We start from the raw sequence: 24339 nt of genomic DNA, 5'->3' as shown, positions 1-24339 counted from the left end.
TTGCTACAAGAATCGCACAGATTCAGTCAATCACACCAATTGAGATTGTAATAATGATTGATGCCGGTTTTACGAAATCGACGCTCCTGAGTTGTCTGTCTGTGACGATGTATACTTGCCTCGTTGCTCCACCAGTTGACGTCAGCGGGTATGTACAAGGCCGGGTCTTTAGGCCCCTGGTCTGGCGTCAGAGGGCTCTGCAGGGAGTGTTGCGGCTGCTCCGCGAGCCGGAAGCGCCGCTCCGCCTTCAGTAGCGGTAACCGCCATACTGAGATGTCGCCGTTGCAGTGGATGCACACCAGCTTACTGTTGTCTGGTGACGTCACCATGCGGATTATGAAGTTCTATAAAAAAAAAAAAAAGCATATAAAGTGCTGAATTTTTTTGAGGTGAAATTTCTTTATCTGCATAGGACAGACCATACCGCATGGAGGTGACTTTATGAAAATTATCTTACGTGACGGACCTAATGGTGACGGAAGAATTAGTGACGAATGACAAGTGAATTGCTATTAAACCGATTTTTTTTTCAAAATCGCCATTTTGGAGCTCCTAGTAATATTATCATTAAGAAAACAGACACCAAAATTTAAAAAAATGTCCGCCGATTAATAATCGTGTTATGAATATAAATCAAAGAAGTTTCACTTCTTTGGCAATGAAAAAAATTACTTTTACAGTTAAATATCATATCTTATCTTTCTGCAGCTCCATCGAAATCCCTGTTAACTGAATGAAAACTCACCATATTCTTAGAGAAGAGCATAGGCATGTGAAGATGGAACCGCTCGTTGGCGAGCTGCGCCTCCAGCTCGTCGGAAACCACCGATAGCTTGTAAAAAGGCTCATCATTTAGCAGCCTCCAAGCTGTGATGCCTGCGCTCACTGGCGATGATGGATCCTGTAAAGAAGGTCTAATACATCTAGAAGGATTCTAAAAAAAATTACTTCTTCACCCTGTCCTTATCCCACTCTATATGCGGTTGGTACAATATGCCTTTTTCTTCCACTCGTTTTTATCGCGTTAATCAGTCCTTTTACAAGCATATCGTCTTTCACCAATCCATTAAACATTTTCTTTTGTCTCTGTCTTTTCCTTCCACATGCATATTTAACATTCTTTTAATGATGAGATTTTCTTCCCTCCATGTTACATTATGTTCATAGTTGTCAAACTTTTACAAAAGTATTGCCTTTGTCCGACCAATAAGAAAAATGTGAACCTTAAGAAAGAGAGTTTAGTACAGCGTTGTCTTTGTCGTTGAGGCCGACAAAATAGTATGCCGTATGAGTGACAGAGACAACGGTCTACAAAGTCGAAATCTCATTTATAACCGACTTCAAAAAAAGGAGGAGGTTCTCAATTTGTTGGAATCTTTTTTTTATTATTTTTTTATGTATGTTCCCCGATTACTCGAAAACGCCTGGACCGATTTTGAAAATTCTTTTTTTGTTTGAAAGGGTATACTTCAAAGTTGGTCCCATTTCAATTTGGTGAAGTTCTGATGAACATCTTCGAAGATAGATACTGGAACTCCTCAACGGATAAGAGTAAATTGCTCGCGATCAGTGTAATAGCTTAGTAAACAGTAGATTTTTAACCAGTCATAGCATAATTCCATGGGGCCACTAAAAATTGTGAAATAAATTTTTTTTACAAAAAAAATAAAAACCGACTTCATTACACAAACATTAAAAATTGAAAAATAATTTAATTTATTACCGAATATATTATGTATACAAGAGTTAATATAGTTCCATAATAATATTTTTGGGGTCGGTGTCATAGTGTCAATTTATTACATAATATATTCGGTAATAAATTAAATTATTTTTCAATTTTTTGTGTTTGTGTAACGAAGTCGGTTTTTATTTTTTTTGTAAAAATTTTTAAAGGTACAATATTTCTTGCTGGTTACTGTAATTACCTTGTAAGGCGCCCGCGGTACGCCCGCAACGTACAGAGTAGCGTGCGGCTCGCAGTAGGACGCGGCCGCCACTCCGCCGGGGAACCGGAACGAGTGGTGCAGCTTGCACCCCTCCGTCACCGACACGAGGTAGCCCCGCAACTTTCCATCGTACGTCACCACTAAAACCTCCCAGTTCCTGAAAAGTTAGTCTGTCTAGTGAAACCTGATATACTTTCGTATTCCTTAGTTTACTGAAAAGTACACGTACTAATGTAGATACTACTAGTACTACTACTACAGTTCTTGCAATTCATGAAGGCTAGTGAACTTTACTTGTGGTAACGTCGTTTACATGGTCATTGCGTAAGTGTGCGTGCATGTCGGACCTTACGTATACCGATACGACTTAAACACAAGCATGAGTCAGTGGCCTTCGTGAAATGCAAGAACTATAGATAATAGAACTCTGCACCAAATTTCATCAATATCATTTAAATTGTTGAGCAGTGAACACCTAGTAGACAGATAAATAGACAGACAGACACACTTGTGCATTTATAATATTAAGTTAATATTTAAGTATTAGTATAGATAGTATTATATCTAGTATAAATACCAGGTGAGGTAATAAAAACAAGTGACACTTTTCGTTTTCAAGCATATAAAATTTAACATTGTACGTATAATGGATGTTCACTACATACCATTTGGTATCTTTAACTCTTAGTGGCCTGAATATAATGTCGGAAACTGCATGAGTATTATCCGTGCATTCCATACCACCTGGTCTTGAGCAATCCTGCAAAAAAATTCCTTCTGAATGAACTGTCCATGTGAAAGGGTTATTGTTATTACATTTTCTGAATTTCAAAATCATGTTTGGGATTGGGTATTTGCCTACTTTTGAATTTGATAAATACTATTACTTTATTATAAACTAGGATAAAAATAATGACGTACGCTGAAAAAAATATTAAAATCCAACAAAGATTTACAAAGTTACAGGCATTTTAATTTTTACTTTCTCGCAAAACGAAAATTTGTATGAAACCGCACGAAGCTACTATGGCATTAGTAGGTGTGACGTCAAACTGCTGTATCGCTATCTCTGTCTAATCAGAAATATTTGAATGCTTATAACTTTTTTGTTATTTGATTGATTAAATTAGTTTTTTCAGTTTACGTCATTATTTTTATCCTAGTTTATAATAAAGAAATAAAAAAATTGGAGTCAAATACCCAATTAAAGCTTGAACGTGGGAGGTATGGAATTATCCTGACTGGATAATTAGGATCCTAACTGCTGTAATTTTTATCATCATGTCCCTTGAATCCTAAGGCTGAGGATGCACTGCAAGCTTTTTTTTAAATTCACTAGCTTATGCTCACGACTACGTCCGCATGGAGTACACAAATTTTGAAACCCCAGTTTAACCCCCTTAGGGGTTGAATTTTCAAAAATCTTTTCTTAGCGGATGCTTACGTCATAATAGCTATCTACATGCCAAATTTCAGCCCGATCCGTCCAGTAGTTTCAGCTGTGCATTGATAGATCAGTCAGTCAGTCAATCCTTTTATATATTTAGATTATAGGAACATGCTTGACTACAATCACACCTGATAGAAAGTCATGATGAAGATTTTGTTTCAAAGATATCCAGATTGTCATCATCATCATCATGATCAACCCATCATCGGCTCACTACAGAGCACAGGTCTCCTCTCAGAATGAGAAGGGAATCCAGATTGTAATTGGTAGGAAACACAAGAATTAAAAGAAACTCCTATACACATATGCGGGTAGCTGCATTGCCTCAATAAGGGTGATGTTGCTGTTGTCTCTTTGTTGTCTTGCCAATGTGGCCTCGGCCTAATAAGGACCCCAAAAGCAAAGAGTAAAAGCTTGTCTCATTTTGTGGTAAACTTACAGCCGGAATGTTGAAAAGGTTTGACGCAGTGAGGTCAAAAAAGCTCACAACTCCATTGCCATACGCCACCACTATGAATGAGCAGTCCGGACTCCAAACCAACTTCCTCCATTGTGAATAACCATCTCTGGATACTGAAGAAAATTAAAAAACTTTGATCTTTACTGTAGAACACTAATCTATATCTATAATCTATATAAAGAAGAGTGTGAATATTGTAAGTTTGTGTGTATGTAATCTCTGGAACCACTTCACTTACGTATTTGAAAAACCGGCCAAGTGTGAGTCAGGCTTGCGCAACGCGGGTTCCATACTACAGTTGTATTTTTTCAACATTTTGCACAATAAATCAAAATTTATGATGCATAAAGATAAATAAAAATCTGTTTAGAATGTACAGGTGAAGACCTTTCATGTGATACCCCATTTGATATAGTTATCTTACTTCGAAAATTGAAAATACTAATTATTAATTCATGACCACAATTTAATTTTTTTTGTATGATGTAACCACAAATTCACAGTTTACAGATTTTTCCCCGAATGTCTGCTATAAGACATACCTACCTGCCAAATTTCATGCTTCTAGGTCAACGGGAAGTATCCTGTAGGTTTCTAGACAGACAGACAGACAACAAAGTGATCCTATAAGGGTTCTGTTTTTCCTTTTGAAAGTACGGAACCCTAAAATTCTTTCACCATTTGAAATGAACATGCTTCTAGATGGACATAGACTATACAGTAAAACGAGTTATAACAACAACGAAAGGACCACAATTAGGTCACAAGTTTAGTATACAGCTCAGTTCCTGTATCTTAGCAGTATCCCCAGTTCTCATATTATTATTTTAAACTGATTTGACACACTTTTAAAATTACTTGTTCAAAGTATACTAATTGATGTTATACCTGTAGTTCTTGCTGCGATTGTGGCATATTCTGACCTTTTGGTTCTAATTTCCAATATGTTATCTGTTAGCACCGCAATCACCTTTCCCTCATCACCAAGAGCAATATGCCACTTTTGCAGCTTCTCTTTGTGTCTGCAGATGTATTATTATATTATTTAATTCACCATATAAATAGAAATGGACTTAATTATGTTTATTTTGTATGAAAATATACTTACGCAGTTACACTGTCGATTAAGTTCTTTTTAGCCCCGAAAAATTTCAACCATCGCCACAAACTTGATATATTCTCAGGTAATATATTGTCTGGTTTTTGCTGCAAATGTTTCCATTATTTATAAACTTGCTAAATACGTATATCAATATAAAATTGGCGAAAAAAGGACATACCAAATATTCTGGTTCAGGTTTCCATTCCGAAAACACATATAGCTCGTGTAAAATAGATTTATTTTCAACCATTGTTCACAATGAATATGTTTCCTTCTTATTTAAAACTATAATTATTATTTGAGTTACCTATTTTCCATTTATTTATTAAAAATTAATATTCTTGCCAAAGAAAAATCGACCAATGTTTTGACTTTTGAGTTTTGACGTCAAATTGCCATCATAGGTGACAACAAAACTAAAGTGATATTAACGTTAACGTTCAAGAATTCATAGATATAGATAGATATAATTGGATAGGTTGGATATAGAAAATGAATGAGGTGAGAATCGTGTGGGATGATGCGCTCTCCAAAAACTTTTGTTATTGGTCTGTGATTGAACTGCTGTGGCTAGGTACTTTCTTCTGACGAAAATAAAGATTTAAACAGATAATTAAATTCCTGAACGAAATTCTAGGTATAGACAATGGACATTATGGTGTTGATCTGTATAATCTGCGGATGTGCTGAAAAAGGAGGCTAGGCTAAAACCCAGAGATACATATTAATCTACTATGCAGAACCGTAAAGCAGCATGAAAAGAAAATTGACATTTAACTTTCACTGACTTAAACTTATACAATATTTGTCTGAGTTTGTTGTTTTTTTCATTTTATGTTATTGAAATTATTGTGAATTTATTTACTAAAGAACCTTGCAATGAATATTTTTGATAATATCTATAAAAATGTGGGAGTTTTGTTAAAAAAATTAGTTAAATGTCAAGCTTCGAAAACCTAACCTAATGTTATTTTTTCTAGAGATTGCAAGAAAGCGAGAAGAATATTAAGTTTTGGGAAGATTATTTACAGAATCTAACCTCGTTAGATTTTAATACATATTCTGATAAATTGACTGTGCCAATATTAGTACCAATAGGCAACAAGATATTGTTTAGAGGATCTCTCAAGCATACAAATGAAGTTACTGTTGCTTTAGGTGCTGATTATTTCACTAAATGTTCTACAAACCAAGCTGAAGTATTGCGGCAACATAGAATCAAAGGTACGTGTTCATTTTATTGCTAAACTAGCAATGCTTCTCGACTTTTTGTAATTTGTTTGAATGACCCTTCATTTTGCTACCATATTAAATTTGTAAGTTTATGGTACTATGTTAAAACCTTCATGGAATACCAATAGCAACTCTACACAGTTTCAACCCAATCAGATAAAAAATGTGCAAGCACTGTTATAGAATGTGAAAATTAATATTTCTAAATAGGTATTATAGAGATTATATTACATAATGTGAATCATAATTATTTATATTGTTAATGTTGTCCACACCTTGTCATTATAATAATGCTATCTGCATATATAGGGTCTGCTATGTTAAAACCAGTGTCTGCTTATCATACTAGACCTATTTTTGATAGAATACAAGATTTTACCCAGCAATTTCCATCCAGTAAAAAAACAAGTAGCTAAGATGTAAACCTTTCTTAGTGTAAGACTTATTTAAATCAAATTATTCTACTATTAAATGTGATTTATTACAGATGCAAAATCAAAACTTGAAGAACTCAATAAAGAAAGAGACTATCTTGAAAGTCAAATATCTTTTAGCAAAGGAATTATCCATGGAAATCAAGGCCAAGATATAATAGAAGAGTGTAGTGAAGAAGAAGATAAAGCTTGGAGGGAGAAGCATAGAGAAAAAGTGAGAGAATATTACCAAAATAGAGAAAAGAAAGATGTAGAGGAAAGTAATGTTACTGATGAGGAGTTATGGACAAGATTGGAGGAACTTGAACTTCAGGAAGAATTAGAGAATGAAATGGCTCCCAATGACGATCAAAATGAACTGGATGATAGTGACAAAAATGAATACGACTCATTTATCATTAAGAAAGATGATGTCAGTAATATTCAAGCAGAACAAACTAATGATAGACAAGATGTACCGCAAATCACCCATAATTTCCCAAAGCATACTTCTAATGTTGATTTGTTACTACAAGTCATTGATAGGCAGAAAATGCTTGAAGAAAAACTGTCTGAGTTGAAAAATAGAGAGAAAGTTCAAACCAAAACGGAAAGTGACCTATTGTCTAGACTGGATGAAATGGAACAGCTGGATGAATTAGAGGATGAAATGGATAGGTATGGAAAGATTCTTCAAATTATTCAAACTTAAACTTATAATAATTCTGTCTAAACTAAATGGTCAAATTAAAAATTGATTTGTTCAAACCTCTATTACTTAATACAAATTATTTTCAGGTTAGATGAAATAATACTGGAAGATGAGGAAGTTGTGGATGATTCTATCAAAAGTGACAATTCACCTAGAATTACAAGAAGTGTTTCATTTGCTGATCAAGATAACAGTGAAACAATAGAAATAACTTTTCAACACTCAAATGTAGAACCGTCTAAAGAACCTTATGATCCTGAAAAGGGTATTACAAAACCAAGTGACGTTTATAAAGCCTACTCAACATTGTTTGGAAATGAGGCAACTTCTATACTTAAAGAATCTAAATATGAAAACATTCCAGTACATAATTTCTATGAAGATGAAGCTGCAATATCAACAGAAGATCCTCAATATGCAAGTGAAATAGATGATACCATAAAAACTATTATTATTAAAGATGTAGTTGAGAAATCAGATACCAATGGAAATAAAGTACAGTATGATACAAGACCATCAAGTTTATTTAAAAAGAAGAGACAGCAACAGAAACTTAATGCATAATAAAGTTTTTCTGCTAAACAAAGGTCAATTATATTTTATTTTTCGGGAAATATGTAGATAAATGCTACGCTTTTTTATTTCTTATAGTGTTAAAGTAGTGGAAGGCCTAAGGAATCTTGAGATGCCAGATGCCTCGCCGATCACCATTCCATCGTAATATTGCATGCTCTTTGATCGCAATACCTTGTTTCCATAGATAAAAGGCTAGAACCCAGAGCCGTAAACCCAGTTTAAAAAATCCATAGATAAATATTAGTTCTAAGGTTCTATCTGCGTTATTGCTCTGTGGTAGAAATTGACAGCTGTTGTCCGAGGGCTAGAAGCCAGAGCCGTAAAGTCAATTTCTTTTCATAGATTAATGTTTCTTTTATACAGTTGTATGTTTATTATTATCATTTAGTCATTTTTAGGTTAGGATTAATTTTTAAAAATTACGAATAAAATAGACTATTATAAATAAAAAAGTGGAAAGGAAGGAACACATACGATGTTGTCCCGTAATATAAGGTTCTTAAGTCGTCGATACTCTCAAGCTATTACATTCAGAACATCTGAGTCTTCACCTGTAAGTACTTTTGCAACTACATATATATCATTTAAAGTATTGGTTATTTTATAAATATTAGTGTCGTCATGTTATCGTAATGACTAGGAAAATCACTCAATCAGGATGACAAACTTTTTCCATTTTAGATCCAGCAAAATGAAAATCACGTAGGCCTTTTCTACACTATGAACAATGATTTATGCAAGCAACTGTTTACACACGGCGGCTTACCCAAGAGCTTTACGAAACAGACTAAGACGTTCACAGAGACTGCACTGATGGTCCGGCTCCCAGCTCTGGATATCATCAACTGTATTAAGGCAACTGACTTTGATAAACCGGCTATCAGATATGTGCTGTGTATCCTTTAATATCCTAATCAGCGCTAGCCAGCTAATGGTTAAAACATCAGTCTTATATTCTACTCTATTCTAACATTCCAGAGTTATGTGCAAACAGACCTAAAAATCGATACTGCATATTTGCTGAAGGTTTTTGCTGCTAACAGCTACTGCTGAGTTTTTGAAAGATATCAATGTACCTACAACACATGTTAAAAGCCAAGAAAAGATTGTCTTTTGATGGTGTCACTACCCGTATCATAAATGTGAAAGTGTGTTTGTTTGTTGATTTTTTCTTCAATCACGTTGCAATGGAGCAACGGATTGAAGTCATATATTGCATAGGTATAGTTTAAGACCTGGAAAGTGACATAGCCTACTTTTATCCTGGAAAATCGAATAGTTCCCATAGGATTTTTAAAAACCTATATCCATGCTGACAAAGTCACTGGCATCAGCTAGTAAATAATAATTGAATGTTAAAATCTTCCTTAGCAATGTATCAGATGGTGAAAAGGGAACAGGAAAGTCATTGACTCTAGCTCATTTGTTGCACTATGCACATGAGGATGGCTTTCTGATTGTTCATATACCTTGGGGTAAGTGTTTTAATTTTATAAAAACTGTATTAGAAACAACTGTATTAACTTTTTTTTGTTGAGAATAATTGCAAAGATTGTTTAATGTACCAAAAAATTAATAATGTTTCACTTTTTTTGAAATATTCCATGTCAGCATCGGTTATAAAAATTATAATCAAATAATTGTACTTTTATTATTCCTATGGCATCAATATTTTGTTGTATTTATTCAAGAATAGTAAGGCAAAAGATATATTTTTCTTTGTCTTTTTGCCTATTGTGAGTTTGTTTCTGTAATAATTTCTTTTGAATCATCATTTTGTCGGAGTTAACAACAATCTTATAATAATGACCATCTGGAATAATTTACCTTTCAAATAGCAAAAAAATAAATCAAATAGTTGCAGTAGTAACAAAGATTACCCTCCACACACACACATACTCACAAAATTCGCATTCTTTCCCTGTAATCCATACTACTATTATAAATGCGAAAGTGTGTCAGTCTGTCTGTCTATCTGCTAGCTTTTCACGGCTCAACCGTTCAACCGATTATGACGAAATTTGGTACAGATATAACTTGCATCCCGGGGAAGGACATAGGCTACTTTTTATTCCGGAAAATTGAAGAGTTCCCACAGGATTTTTAAAATCCTAATTCCACACGGACGAAGTCGCGGGCATCATCTAGTATTAGTATACATGAGTAATTTATCTTACAGTGTCAGAGTGGTTGCGGAGGGTGCCTCGTCACAAGGAAATGTCCAACTCACAGACTAAGGAAGGTTTTGTTGACATACCGCTGGACGCTGCTGCCTGGCTGCTGCACTTCAAGATGCAGAATCAAGTGCTCTTAAAAACAGGCGATGTAAGTTAGTAAATAAATTAATAACGTTTCATTTCAAGTAATAATGACTTATAGTCTTAAAAAATCATACATTTTTGCTGTGGGTTGTTGCCGTAGGTATTTACTACTTAAGCATTTAAACTATCGTAAGTATTTCCATTATAAATATTTCCGGCTGTACTTACGAAGCCGGAGTTATTCACAGGGACTTAATAATGTTATTGTGTAAAATGGTAGAACTATAAAATAAGAAATTATTATTAAAAAAAAGTATGTTAGTCTTTTGCCCTATTTCAAACAAGCATTTCAGTCACACTGATGCCTGTAAAAAAATTTCATTAGAACAAATAAAAATACACTAAGATATAAATCTCATCTTCATTACAGTTGAAAATATCAAAGGAGTATGTGTGGAGTAAGCGAGAGAAGACGGTGGAAGGGGCGCCGCTGGCCGATCTAGTAGAACATGGTATTGCAAGAGTGAAGTACGCGTGTGACGTCATAGAAGTGCTCATCAAGGAGATTAAACTTCTTTCCGAATCCAAGAAGTAGGTATTGCTATAGTATGATAATATGTAATATGTATGATGTTCTTGTAATATTTTTTTTAAAATTTCAATTGCAAAGACCATTTAACTAAGGCACTTTGAATTGTATGAGTTATCTATAAAAAAATAACATAAATATAAGGATCCCTAAAAAAAAAATAAACAGAACAATAAAAAAAATTGTATTCAGTATAAAAAAAATTTACATTTAAATATATAAAAGGAAAAGGTGACTGACTGACTGACTGATCTATCAACGCACAGCTCAAACTACTGGATGGAACGGGCTGAAATTTGGCATGCAGATTGATATTATGACGTAGACATCTGTTAATAAAGGATTTTTGAAAATTGAATCCTTAAGGGGGTGAAATAGGGGTGTCAAATTTGTGTAGTCCACGCGGACGTAGTCGCAAGCATAAGCTAGTCAATAATAAAAAACTAAAGATAAGTAATGTTTTGTTTTCACAGATGCAAGACTTTTGTAGCAATAGATGGTTTCAACAGTTTCTTCTACCCGCTGACGAGGCTCAGAACACCAACAAAGAAGAAGGTAACCCCCGAAGAAGTCAGTCTCACTGCACCATTCATGGACATCACAAAAAATGACTGGGTTAGTACTGATAAATTATATAGGTGATATAAGTCCCGCAAATTGCTATTGCGCTGGAACCATGTCTCATTAACATCGAAATGACGTCATTTGACTATATTTAAGTAAAAATATACCATCAGCTCTAAACTTCAGTCTAGTGCTGACGTCACTAAAATGGCGGCCACGCGCATTAATAGCAATTTTGTGGGACTTATACCTACTATCAGATGGTTCATTCAACTGAATGTTCAATCAAGTGATTGTTTTGTTTTGTTTGTCTCTTTGACTCATTTGGGTTCAGATGTTTCATTTTGAGTGAAAAATGCCTAATGAAAGACAAATGAACAAAAAATGTACTATCTGATATCACTATTAGTAATTAATTTACGGACCAATTTTCCAATAGCCAAATAAGTTGAGTATAAGTCTTCAATTGAGTAAGGTTGATGTTTGGTTACTTGGGTAAGAAATGTCTTTATTCCTACGATTGAAAAATCTGCTCTAAAATTACATAATATTATAACTTGTATTATTATTATTATTTTTCTAAAGAATATTAGCCAAGGTTATCATGCTGGCTAATATTCCCCTTTCCCCTCCAATTAAGGTAAAGCTCGTGCTAGGAGTAGGTACGACAATAGTGCAACGGGTGGAGTTTGAACCGCTGACCTTTCGGTTTTCAGTCCGCTCCTTTAACCGTTGAGCTATCGAGGCTCTTTACATTATGTAATTGAAATTTATCTTCCACAGAGTAATGGAGTAGTCGTTCTCACGACAGATGTACTTGCTGTACCTGAAGATCGCCAAGAAAGTTACTTTCCTAAATATTTACTTTATCAAAAGGTAATTCAAATTAAGTCTTAAATCGATTGCATCTTATTAATTGAGACCTCAAAAAATTTTTAGTTATGAAATTTTTTGGGATTTGGGAAGGTTGTGAAAATATTTTAAAAAAATGATAGAACAATATTTTAATGAAAATTATATTTGCTCTCAGGGCTTTGAACACTTGGACCCATTTGTACCTGTGGAAATAGGAAGGTACACTGAGAGAGAGTTCATCTCTTGTGCCAACTACTACAGAGACAGATTGTGGATGCGAGGGCCACCGGAGCTGGAGAGTGAACTGAAACTAGCCAGCACCTGTAATCCTTACAATTTCATGGAACTGTGTGCTCCATTATAAATATTTATTACTTATTATTTATTAAGTTGTTTTAATATAAAATGTATGTAGCTGTTTATACTTAAATGTGTTTTATTTTTATATCCTACTAGCTGCCCCGGCGAACTTCGTACCGCCTAACAGGCCATTCAATTTTTCAAAAAATTTCTCTCTGTAAGAACCATCCTCGTACGTCAAGGAATATTATAAAAAAGTATTAGCGAAATCGGTTCAGCTGTTCTCGAGATTTGCGATCAGCAACACATTCATTTTTATATATAGATTCTCTTAACTATACAACAACAGTATTTGACAAATTAATGAAATAATTCAGGTGTATTTTTAACCGAGTTCAAAAAAGGAGGAGGTTCTCAATTTGTCAAAATCTTTTTTTTTTTTTAGCTTAAAGTTATATACCTACTTTACTATTAAATGATAGCAAGTTACAAGAATAAACAAACAAGTTTAGTTTCAGAAAGTGTATTTCACATTGCTGATATTTTTGAATTAAAAACAATCTAGCAAGAATAATAAAATTAGTTGAATGATATTAAATTAATAAGAAAAAATAAACAACAAAACAAACTGATTTAATAATTTACTTTGCCATATACATAATATCTACAGTACACTTAATGGAATCTTAAACTTTGTAGCCAACAATGTGGCGTTTTCCAATGCACTCTCCCACATAAAACCAGAAGATCACCTCCATTCCGACGAGAGTGTTAAGTGTGGCTTGCTTGACTGTCTGGTTCTTCCATGCGCCGGTCTTGGCGCTAGTCATAAGTTTACCAATACCAGCCTTGATCTGTGGGATATCGCTAAGTTTGGGTGGTGTCAGTTCTACCTTCGCGTATTGTAAAAATATGTTGAATTTTGGCCTAGCTGCTGCAAGAGCCGCTGCAACAATAAAATCATCATCATCAATGTCTAAATACAAAATTTGCATTAATAAATAAAGTATTGATTGAAATAAAAACATAACCTACTAGACAAATTACATAACTAAGAAATCATACAAAAGTTACTATGTAACTTACAGTTAACTAGTGAGGGTAATTTAGCAGCTGCAGCCATAGTTCTGTAATTAATTAAAACAATAGAAGGTTTTGTTAATTTTAATTTTAGATCCCAATTTTAATTTAAGAATTTTATAAAAGTGTTTCTAGTTCCACAAACAAATAACTGCAAATAACCCTTTATACACTGTAGTCTTGTCTTTATACCCTATATTCAATGTACTCTGTGACTGTAGTCTATGAAATAGCCACAGACCAATAACATATAGGATAAACCTTGAAAATAATTTCTTGTGTCCCTTAGATGAATGACTACCTGTCCACAAACCACCGATAAAAACCACAAACCAATGTCCATAGCATGTCCATAGGTTATTGATCTGTGGTCCATAGCACACACAATATAGTATCCAGGGCCGTAAAATAAATTTAAAAAAAAAAAAAAAAAAAAAAACAATATAGTAGATAATCTATGGCACACACGTCCATAATCTTGTCATTTTACAGCATCACAGATAAATAAAAATTCATTGGCGAAACCTGGCGTTCATTGGTTAGCCAATATTTGGACCAATTCTGTTTCTGGCTATTTTTGAGGGACTTTTCACATTGAATGGATTCTGGTTTTGCAAATTAAAACCTGATTTTAGTTGAGTTATTTATCTGTGTGAGCTACCAAAGAGAATATAAACAGTGGTCAATTACGTCCAGTGTTTCCATGTACACGGTAATTACCGTAGATGCACCGTAATTCAGCCCTAATCTACCGTCAAGGTAATAAGGCCATTACCTTGACCGTGTCACCGTAATACAAAATCACGTTAAAAATTCATAATATACTGCGTAATACGAGTACGAATCTCAGTCACCTAAGCATATTTCGTAATGGCAACATTTCTCTTGCTCTCGGTTTAAGCATCAAATCTCAGCAATCTATTTTCGTCCTTATTCAAGCAATTAGGAAAGAGTAAAATGTAAAACTAATGAGATTTAACAAAATATTAATATGAATAAATCCGTATATGAAAAAGATATTGCTATGCTAGGAGAGTCAGATTCAGAATAATATTAATAGTTGATTAAAAAGCAAATTCGTGACGTTTTTTCTTTTAAAAATGACACGGTAATTTACACGTTATTCTTTTAGCTAATCCACCGTAATTTAATCTAGAAACACGGTAATTTTAACCCTTGAACACGGTAATTCTCGATTTACATATGGAAACACTGATTACGTCGAGCATTTCTGTCAAATTGAAATTGACAATTTGTCTTATCAAAAAAAAAAGTGGACCTAGCCGGCGTTCAAAAGAAATGAAATTCCAATTAATAAGAGAACAATAACGTATAAACATTGAATTTTCAAAGAAATAGAGGCTAAGTTTTTCTTTATAAAAGCTAAAATGATCCGCTATGGTGAGTATTGGTATACTTTTGGACTAAGTTCCATAACAGCGTGGCTGAATGTTTCACAAAAGTTGAAAAAAAAACATCTATTTTTCCAGTGAGGGCTATTATTTTGAAGGAATGCTTGCTTTAATTGTAGTTATAGCATTCCTCCGTGTATGTATAAACGTAATTATAGTTAGTGTATGTACATTTTAAGGCCACGTCATTCTGTGCGTAACGCCGGCATTATCGATAGTGAAGAAGGGTACTACCCTTCTTCTTCATTATCGAAAACCCTCAGGGTAGAGTAGAAAGTGAATTTTAAGCATACATCCTTACTTGTTAATTTGAATCCCGCTCAAGAAGCTATAAATTTTCAATAAATAATTGTTTACATGAAATTCAGACGTTTTCAGTGAGACAAAATCTTAAAGAAACTTGCTAATCTCAGGAAGAATATGTAATCAGCACACTCGTACTGTGGCTCTACCGCAGTTGTTTGACAGCTACAATGTCACGATCGCAATCATCTCTGATTGGTTAATGCTCGCTCACTATTGGCCACAATGCATTGTTGCAATAAGAATCGCACAAATTCAGCCAATCAGAACAATTGAGATTGTAATAATGATTGATGCAGGTTTTAGACAATCGCCCTGCTGGTGTACGTATGTGTATGGTGGTGTACTCGGTAACAGCCTGTTAAATGTAAATCTAAGCTTTATATTATCTTCCTTTTATAGAAACAATAGGTACAGTAGCTGGCAAGAAATATTGTCCATCAACCTTTAGAATGAGATTTTGACTTTATAGAGCGTTGTCTCTGTCATTCATACCTATGTGACGTTTTGTCGGTCAACAACAGAGACAACGCTCTACGAAACCGCTATCTCTGTCTAAAGGTGGATGTACAATATTTTCTGCCACATATTGTACCTACCTTTGCCCATTCGTAGGCAATTAATAGACTTTTAACATTTCAGCGTTACCAGTGTTAAGTCTGTTCGTTTTAAGTAATGCAATATTGCAAGGAACTGTAGATGTAAAGCGACTGCAAGGAATCCTGGAGGAAGGTGCGAAGAGCAAAGATGCTGGTGTATTGTACTACTCCCTCAAAGGTCTGACGTTGCTAAAGGCTCCCATACCAGATGTCTGTGATGTAAGTTCTTGTAATCTATTTTTTCATTCAAACAAATCTATATGTTGTAAGTGTAATAAAAGTCTAGTGTCAGTTATGTAAATACTGACTTTGCTCCACAGTGATGCACTGTCTCCACTCATAGCTATGGCAGTCATCTGTCTGTTTCGCTCGCACTTACAGGTCATAGGTAAGTGCGAGTGAAACAGACAGATAACTCGACAACTCAGTTTAAAACGACGTGATTGAAGGACAAACCAACAAACAAATACACTTTCGCATTTATAATAAGGGTACTTGGGTAATGACTTTATTCTAAAAATTGCAACATCTCATTGTAAAATGTGAATGACTTTGTTTGCAGGTTATATCAAAGATCAACATTGATCTCCAGAATATAGAACAAGTATTCTATCTCACAAATGCAGCAGAGCTGAGTGGCTGTCAGAACTACCTCAAGCCTGACATCCTAGGGCCCCCCGTGGCTACTCTGGACAAGAAGGATGCCACGCTGGCGGACATCTATCATGCTATTTACTCAATGAAGGCTCTGGGCAAGGGTACAGTGTATGACAGAGAGGATTCTTTGAAGAATCTTATCCAAATTTTGAAAAAGGATGACACTCCAGCTAAGTATGTTCAAATCAAATCAAATGGTTTATTCAAAATCCTACTAATATTATAAATATGAAAGTGTGGATGTTTGGATGTTTGTTACTCAATCACGCAAAAAATACTGGACAGATTTGGCTTGGAATGGAGATAGATTATACCCTGGATATTAACACATAGGCTACTTTTTATCCCGGGAAATCAAAGAGTTCCCGCGGGATTTTGAAAAATGGAAATCCACACGGACGAAGTCGCGGGCATCAGCTTGTAGGTTATAAATTACACTTTTTGAAAGTCAGTTGTATTTGTAAGATGATATAGTGGTGATAATTTTTACGCAAACTTAAAAACTGAAGCTACGAGGGTTCCAAACGCGCCCAAGTCTGAGAAGAGCCCACAACAAACTCAGATATCCAAACAAACTGTTGATATAACTTATAGCGCAATATGTGTCTGTCGTATTCTGGAAATATTGATTAAAATCACTATTTTGCTTAACAATATTTGTATTTAGTGGTTATTAAACTAATAAGCATGTGTGAGCTAGTGAAACATTTTAATGGAAAAAGTAAAGACTGATGTTTTTGATCAAAATCAAGATTTATATGATGTCATCTATTTGAGTCACAGAATAGCCACTCAGTTCTTACACTTTCTCTACTTTATTATGCAGTGGCAGTATATAACGGTGGCGGCGATCTGATGTTTTTCTCTACACTGTGCACCAAAGGATATAAAATGAATTCTAAATTAGACTCAACTCAAAAGACTCAAAATTTTAAATACTGTGCTCAAGTTTGGCACCTACAGAAGTACAGACAGTGACAGTTCTATATAAAATTAAATTTGTCTGTCCTTTTCTTATTACATTGCTAAGCAAAATGAATACTTAAACATTTAGTTGTGATCAGAATCAATACCAGTGTATGTTTGAGTAATGCAATATATTGAAGTCTAATATTTTAATTCCTACTTATTTTTATGTTTTTTAATTTAAGGTAATATTCAAACACCAGTTACAATGGTAAAAAGCTCATCAGACATTGTTTCAACCTATTGTACCTGCATTTTATTGAATAAATAAATCTTCAATCATTCATTCATTCATTCATTGTGACAGTTACGGCTACGTGTTCGCGATGTGCGAGCACATGGGGTGCGGCGCGTGGACGGCCGCGCACGCCGAGAGCGCGCTGCTGGCGGCGGACGAGACGGACTCCAAGGTGCTGCACTTCGACGGAGGCCTGCCCGTCACCTCCTTTGTGCTGTCCACCATCCTCAGGTGAACTCTCATTTTGCTACTCAGTGATTACAATAAAAATATTGTTCTAAACTTTACAAGTACTTTTGAATCGTCAAATTCACCTACCACTGGTTTGGAATACCTTTCCTGCCGAGAAGAAACGGCAAGAAACTCGGCGGTTGCTCATTTCGAAGATTCAATATCATTCAATATTATGCTGTGTATATAAGTAATTGATCGTAATGCTCCCAGTGGAAAAGGATAGCACTAGATTTAGACCTTTGAGTAGTTTAGTGTAGAGAACAGAATTAGCCACAATTGGGTATTTTCCTACTTTTGAATTGGATAAATATTATTACTTTATTACAAACTAGGATAAAAAATTGAAAAAAAATATTAAAATCCAACAAATATTTACAAAGCTACAGGCATTTTAATTTTGGAGTGGGAGGGTCTTATTCTATCCCTTTCTCGCAAAACGAAAATTTGTATGAAACCGCACGAAGCTACTATGGCATTACTAAGGTGTGACGTCAAAATGCTTTATCGCTATCTCTGTCTAATCAGAAATATATAAATGCTTACAACTTTTTGTTATTTCATCGATTTAATTAGTTTTTTCAATTTACGTCATTATTTTTATCCTAGTTAATAATAAAGTAATAAAAAATTTGGAGTCAAATACCCAATTAGCCACAATTTGTTGTTTTGCATAGAACATACAAGCACCTGAAGAAGCCGTCGCCGCTGACGGAGGAGCAGCGCTACAAGTTCGCCGCGTACTTGCTCTCGCGTCGCTCTGTGACGTCACCACGCGGCGCCGCGCTACTGCTGGAGGCCGCTTTGCATCTCGCAGATGAACAGGTATTTTTCTTTCCTTTCTTTACAAACTTTCTCACCTTCTTTCATAACTGTCTCTTTTTTCCCACTACCTTATGTCTGGTGGGAGGCTTCGGCCGTGGCTAGTTACCACCCTACCGGCAAAGCCGTGCCGCCAAGCGATTTAGCGTTCCGGTACGATGCCGTGTAGAAACCAAAGGGGTATGGGTTTAATAAAAACTGCCATACCCCTTCCAGGTTAGCCCGCTATCATCTTAGACTGCATCATCACTAACTAACTTGTATCTGAATAAAATAAAAAATAAAAAAAAAACCTTGCATTTTTTCACAACTTTTCTTTCTTCACAACTTTATTATCTTTAAGAACTTTTTCACCTTCTTTCACAACTGTCTTCTTTCTTTCGCCACTTTCTAAATTCATTCACAGCTTTCCTTTCCTTCACATTTTTACTGTTTTTTTTTTTTTAACCAAGTAAAATATTACGAAAATTGAACTTCAAATTTGTTCTTATAGTTCAAATATAGCAGTACTCTTTTTACCAAGGGTGCCAGCTGCGCCCTGGTCTGTTAAAAACTCCCTCCCTTCAAAACTCAACATTAATGCATAAGTTCATAAATCAACATATAATTTTTAGTTAACATATTTGTCCACAGCCAACACCAATCAGCATAGTATTCAAAGACAAGAAATACATCACATCCGAATCAGACACCATCGAGTTCTCAGTCACCGACCTGGTCGGGAGACCAGTCCCCAACCTCAAACCTGAAGAAGTTGTAGCCCAATCTGGGACACGTTTAGCTGACGACGTGGTCGTGTTGTCCAAACAACCCTTAACGCAGAAGCCGAACGAGCAAACGACTTTCGTCCTTAATCTGAGCAAGATTAAGGCTCAACATGGCTTGTACAAGATATCTTTGAGTGCGGGCGCCAAGTCTGCCAACTTTAATGTGGCGGTGTTGGGTGAAATAGTGGTGTCGAGTGTGGAGATAGGTGTGGGCGACGTGGACGGTACCACCAGCCCCAGGCTGACTACTGTGATGTTCCCCAACAAGTTGGCTGAGAAACTGCAGGCCGATCATTTGCAGAAGTAAGTTTCTTTTATATTGTAGCTATGTAAATATGTATAAATTGATAACAATGTCTGCAAAATTAATTAATTAGTTGTGATATAGTGTGAGGAAGTATGAAATTAAACTGTAATCCATACTTTATTAATATAAATGCGAAAGTGTGTCTGTCCGTCTTCTAGCTTTTCTCGCCTATGCGCTTAACTTGACGCAATTTGGTACTGAGATAGCTTACAATAGAGACAATCGGAGGGTTCCCAGGGGATTTTTAAAACTTAAATACACTTACGAAGTTGCGGATATCATCTTTGTAACAAGTACAGAGATAAGAAAATATAGTATGATAACATAGAATACTTTTAATCCTGGAAAATCAGGGTTCTCCTGGGTATGTATAGTACCCGACAGGTCGACATGGCAATCAGAAAAGAGACGCCCCGCACACCCGCACAGCCTCCGCGCCAACCCAGTGCGGGTGACGTGTGGGTGTGCGGGGCGTCTCCCTGCCTCATCTTGTCCTGTCACATACTATAATTGAAATGTATTTTTTCCGTAGAGTGAGCCTGAAATTCAGTGTGCGCGATAAATTCAACAAGGCGGTGCTGGTGCAGCAGGCGTTCGTGCGCGTGGCGCCGCTCGCCGCACAGGAGGAGGAGGCCATCTATGTAGCCGAGCCCGATAACTCCAAGACCTACAAAGTCGACTTGGTGAGATAAACTACTAGTTGATGCTCGCGACTTCGTCCGCGTGGATTTAGGTTTTAAAAATCCAGTGGAAACTGTTAGGTTTTCTGGGAAAAGTAGCCTATGTCACTATCCAGGTCTTTAACTATACCAATGCAAAAAATCACATCAATCCGTTGCACCGTTGCGACGTGATTGAAGGACAAACCAACCAACAAACACTTTCACATCTAATATATTATATAAAAAATGAATCGCTGAATATGTTGCTCATCGCAAATCTCGAGGAGAACAGCTGAACCGATTTCGCTAATTCTTTTTTTTAATAATATTCCTTGAAGTACGAGGATGGTTCTTACGGAGAGAAAAATTTAAAAAATTCAATGAAAAAGAATCGACTGCTAGATTAGGTACGAAGTTCGCCGGTTCAGCTAGTTTATAATAAGGGTATAATATTTCATTTAAATGTTTATTGTTAAAGGTATAAGTACATGTGTTTGAACTCTGTTGAACAGAACGTGGGCGCGATCTCGAAGCACCTGAGCAACGTGAACGGCGTGTACTCGGTGACGCTGCTGCTGGGCGACAACGCGGTCGCCGCGCCCGTCTCCTGGCACCTCGCCGATCTAGCGTTGCACTTTGGGAAGGACGCCAATGCACTCGGTTAGTACAGCTGGCGCCATCACTGCCCAATAGGCTTTTATCCTAACATTCCTAATCTTTTTGTTGCATCGGGGAAACACTAGTGACACACATGTTTCTTTTTGTGTATTTTCTTTTTGGTGTACAATAAAGAATATTAAATTAAACTAAACTAAACACACACGGTAGCTATAGTCACCCTGCTTTAATAAAATAAGAGACGTAACGATGAGACACCATTGCACACATGTACAACATATGCACACATATACAACACTTTTTATCTAATTTTTAGGGTTCCATACCTCAAAAGGAAAAACGGAACTGTTGTCTGTCTGTCAAGAAACTTCTCGTTGACCATGAAATTTGGCAGGTAGGTAGGTCTTATAGCATACATAAGGGGAAATTCCGGTAAACGTTAATGGTGGTTACATCACCAAAAAAAAATTTCAGCCCGATCCGTCCAGTAGTTTGAGCTGTGCGTTGATAGATCAGTCAGTCAGTCAGTTTGTCAGTCACCTTTTCCTTTTATATATTTAGACTAGCTGATTCCTGCGACTTCGTCCGCGTGGATTTACGTTTTTTAAAATCACGCGGGAACTCTTTGATTTTTCGGGATTGTTGTCGTTGCTTGGTACCTACAATATGAATTCACTATGAACACTTCCTGAATCTTGATAACCCAGGCGGGCAGTAACCCTGCAGCATCAGGATTAAGGAGTTGAATCCAGAATTTTTTATGTGACCACGACGTAAACTTTTTTTGTTGATTTAAAAAAAAAATTGCAAATCGGTCCAGAAACCTCGAAAAAATCGATGTAGAAAAAAGAACCACCTCCTTTTTGACAGTCGGTTAAAAACCGATGACCTTGAAATATTTACGGAACAATCTTTAAAATATCCCCTTTCTAACAAAAAAAGAATGAATGAAATCGGACTACGCGTTAATGAATTACAACTCAGTATACATTTTAACTTTCGTCCCCTCTCCTACGGGAACCATGCTGAATTTCGGGATAAAAAGTATCCTATATTCTTCCTCATAGTATGACCTCAAATCGTACCAAGTTTCATTGGAATCCATTCAGTAGTTTCAGCGTGATGCGCGGCCGTGATACAGACAGACAGACAGACAAAAATGAAAAAAATTACAGTTTTGGGTTCAGTATCGATTATAGAGTGCCCTCGAAAAAAAATTTTCAAAATATCTTGAATGTACAGAATTTGACCTGTTACAGTTTTATTATAAGTATTGATTATATTTGATCAGGAGAATCAGTGAAGTCGGCTCCAGTGGGCAGCGCGTACCGCGGCCCGCTGCCCGAAGTGTCGCACACGTTCCGCGAGGCGGAAGCGCGGCCGCCGCGCCTCGTGTCCGACGTGTTCGCGTGCGCGTGCGCCGCGCCGCTGCTGCTGCTGCTGATCCTGTGGGCGCGCCTCGGACTCAACTTCTCGCTGTTCCCGTTCTCGCCCAGCGCGCTGCTGTTCCACGCGGGGCTCGGAGGTAACACAAATATAAACTGACATAATGACCCATGCAGGTACCTTTTTCAAAGAGCCTATGATTGCGACGCGGCGCGAATGAGATTTTGTAACGCTGTGAGGCGAGCATGGCTCCAGATCATATTCTATCTGCCGACGGTTTCTGAGATATCCACACGAAGTCGCAGGCATCATCTAGTAATTAATCTATCTTTGTCTGGTGGGAGGCTTCGGCCGTGGCTATTTACCACCCTGCCGGCAAAGCCGTGCCGCCGAGCGATGTAGCGTTCCGGTACGATGCCGTGTGGAAACCAAAGGGGTATGGGTTTAATAATAACTGCCATACCCCATCCAGGTTAACCAGCATCCATCTTCGATTGCATTCACTTACCACCAGGTGAGATTGCAGTCAAGGGCTAACTAGTATCTTAATATTTAAAAAAATGAAGTGGAGGGTTAAGTTCGAGCCTCAATAGCTCAACCGGTATAGGAGTGGACTGAAAACCGAAAGGTCGACGGTTCAAACCCCGCCCGTTGCACTATTGTCGTACCTACTCTTAGCACAAGCTTGACGCTTAATTGGAGAGGAAAGGGGAATATTAGTCATTTAAAAAATGGCCAATATTCTTTTAAAAAAAAAAAAAAAAGTATAACAACTTGTGCCAGGTTCGCTGTCGCTGTACGCGCTGCTGTGGCTGCAGCTGTCCATGTTCGACACGCTGCGGTACCTGCTGCCCGCCGCCGCGCTCACCTTCCTCTCCGGCCACCGCCTGCTGCGCCGCCTCGCCACGCAGAAAACAGTGCGCTGATGCACAACTCACTTGTAATAATTATTTTTAGTAATATAAATAAATAATTATGTGATTTAATGAGCATTTGTTTCATTTGAAAATCTCCCAACAGGATCTTGGACTGTAGTAATAAAATGACGTGACTTTTTGTATAGCGGTAGAAAATGAATAAAAAACATGTTTTTTTTTTTAAATTATTCTCTTTAATAATTAATTCTAGCCCCATAACTACCGCTATACGAAAAAATCACTTCATTTTATTCCAAGATCCAAGACCCTATTGTTTTGTATGTTGTGCTGATTGATTGCCAACCTCCGGTAGGGATGGCACTAGAAGAAAAAGACATCAATTACCTTGCTAGCAGCAGGTTAGGTCGTTGATCCGTGTACAGGTCAATGACCTTGTTAGTTCCGGTGTGCGGCGACTACACTGTACACTGGGAGCTAAGTGAAACGAAACCACAGAATACAAAGTTCGTTTCGCTCCCAATGTGGCCTGCGCCTAATTTGTGCTCCATGGCTTCAGAAGCTTTTTCGGTATCCGCGGGTATAACATCTAAAACTAACGAATGTAAGCTGTTATATACTTCTGTACCTGTACCCATAGGCTATACAAGGAAATCTCATACAGTTAAAACACCATTGTCTTCGACGATGGTTATAGCGAGGCTGTCGGATGAAATCCCAACTGTTGAAGACTGAACGATTGCTATAAACACTAGAACCGATGACTAAACTTTAATCGTAAAATATTATGAGCTTTTTGTTGAAAAGTAGTTCTTTTTTTCCATGAAAACTTTCAATTAGGTACAGTACGCGGCCGAAAGTAATGTACAACGGCCTTTAGAATGACATTTCGGCTTTGTAGAGCGTTGTCTCTGTCACTCACACCTATAGGACGTTCGGTCTCGACAAGGAC

At 36.5% G+C, this 24339-nt stretch overlaps 2 protein-coding genes across 2 annotated transcripts in view; one reads left to right on the top strand and one right to left on the bottom strand.

Annotated features, from left to right (window-relative positions):
* The window catches only part of LOC117988209 (NBAS subunit of NRZ tethering complex-like), a 43458-nt gene extending 38124 nt beyond the window's left edge, over window positions 1-5334 (bottom strand). The window contains exons 1-8 of the mRNA XM_069507895.1: window positions 5140-5334; window positions 4968-5065; window positions 4748-4881; window positions 3839-3972; window positions 2615-2709; window positions 1929-2106; window positions 746-901; window positions 120-344 (exon numbers count right to left, since the gene is read on the bottom strand). Of these exons, the coding sequence (XP_069363996.1) occupies window positions 120-344; window positions 746-901; window positions 1929-2106; window positions 2615-2709; window positions 3839-3972; window positions 4748-4881; window positions 4968-5065; window positions 5140-5211 (1092 nt within the window). The 5' untranslated portion in view covers window positions 5212-5334. The remainder of the gene's footprint in view (window positions 1-119; window positions 345-745; window positions 902-1928; window positions 2107-2614; window positions 2710-3838; window positions 3973-4747; window positions 4882-4967; window positions 5066-5139) is intronic.
* Window positions 5335-5727: 393 nt separating this feature from the next.
* On the top strand, window positions 5728-23499 carry LOC117988048 (uncharacterized). Its single transcript, XM_069505120.1, has 22 exons — window positions 5728-5870; window positions 5942-6185; window positions 6682-7285; window positions 7406-7880; window positions 8577-8790; window positions 9278-9370; window positions 10075-10220; window positions 10587-10747; window positions 11219-11360; window positions 12093-12185; window positions 12340-12487; window positions 13164-13261; window positions 15119-15123; window positions 15918-16077; window positions 16421-16689; window positions 17789-17950; window positions 18628-18775; window positions 19406-19842; window positions 20379-20529; window positions 21021-21168; window positions 22418-22651; window positions 23296-23499. Exons 1-22 carry the CDS (start codon window positions 5841-5843, stop codon window positions 23436-23438), a joined length of 4305 nt encoding a protein of 1434 aa, XP_069361221.1. The 5' UTR covers window positions 5728-5840; the 3' UTR covers window positions 23439-23499.
* The last annotated feature ends 840 nt before the right edge of the window (window positions 23500-24339 follow it).

This window comes from Maniola hyperantus, chromosome 2 (assembly GCF_902806685.2).
Source record: "Maniola hyperantus chromosome 2, iAphHyp1.2, whole genome shotgun sequence".
Classification (NCBI taxonomy): Eukaryota; Metazoa; Arthropoda; class Insecta; order Lepidoptera; family Nymphalidae; genus Maniola; species Maniola hyperantus.
This window is presented reverse-complemented; position numbering and strand designations above follow the sequence as displayed.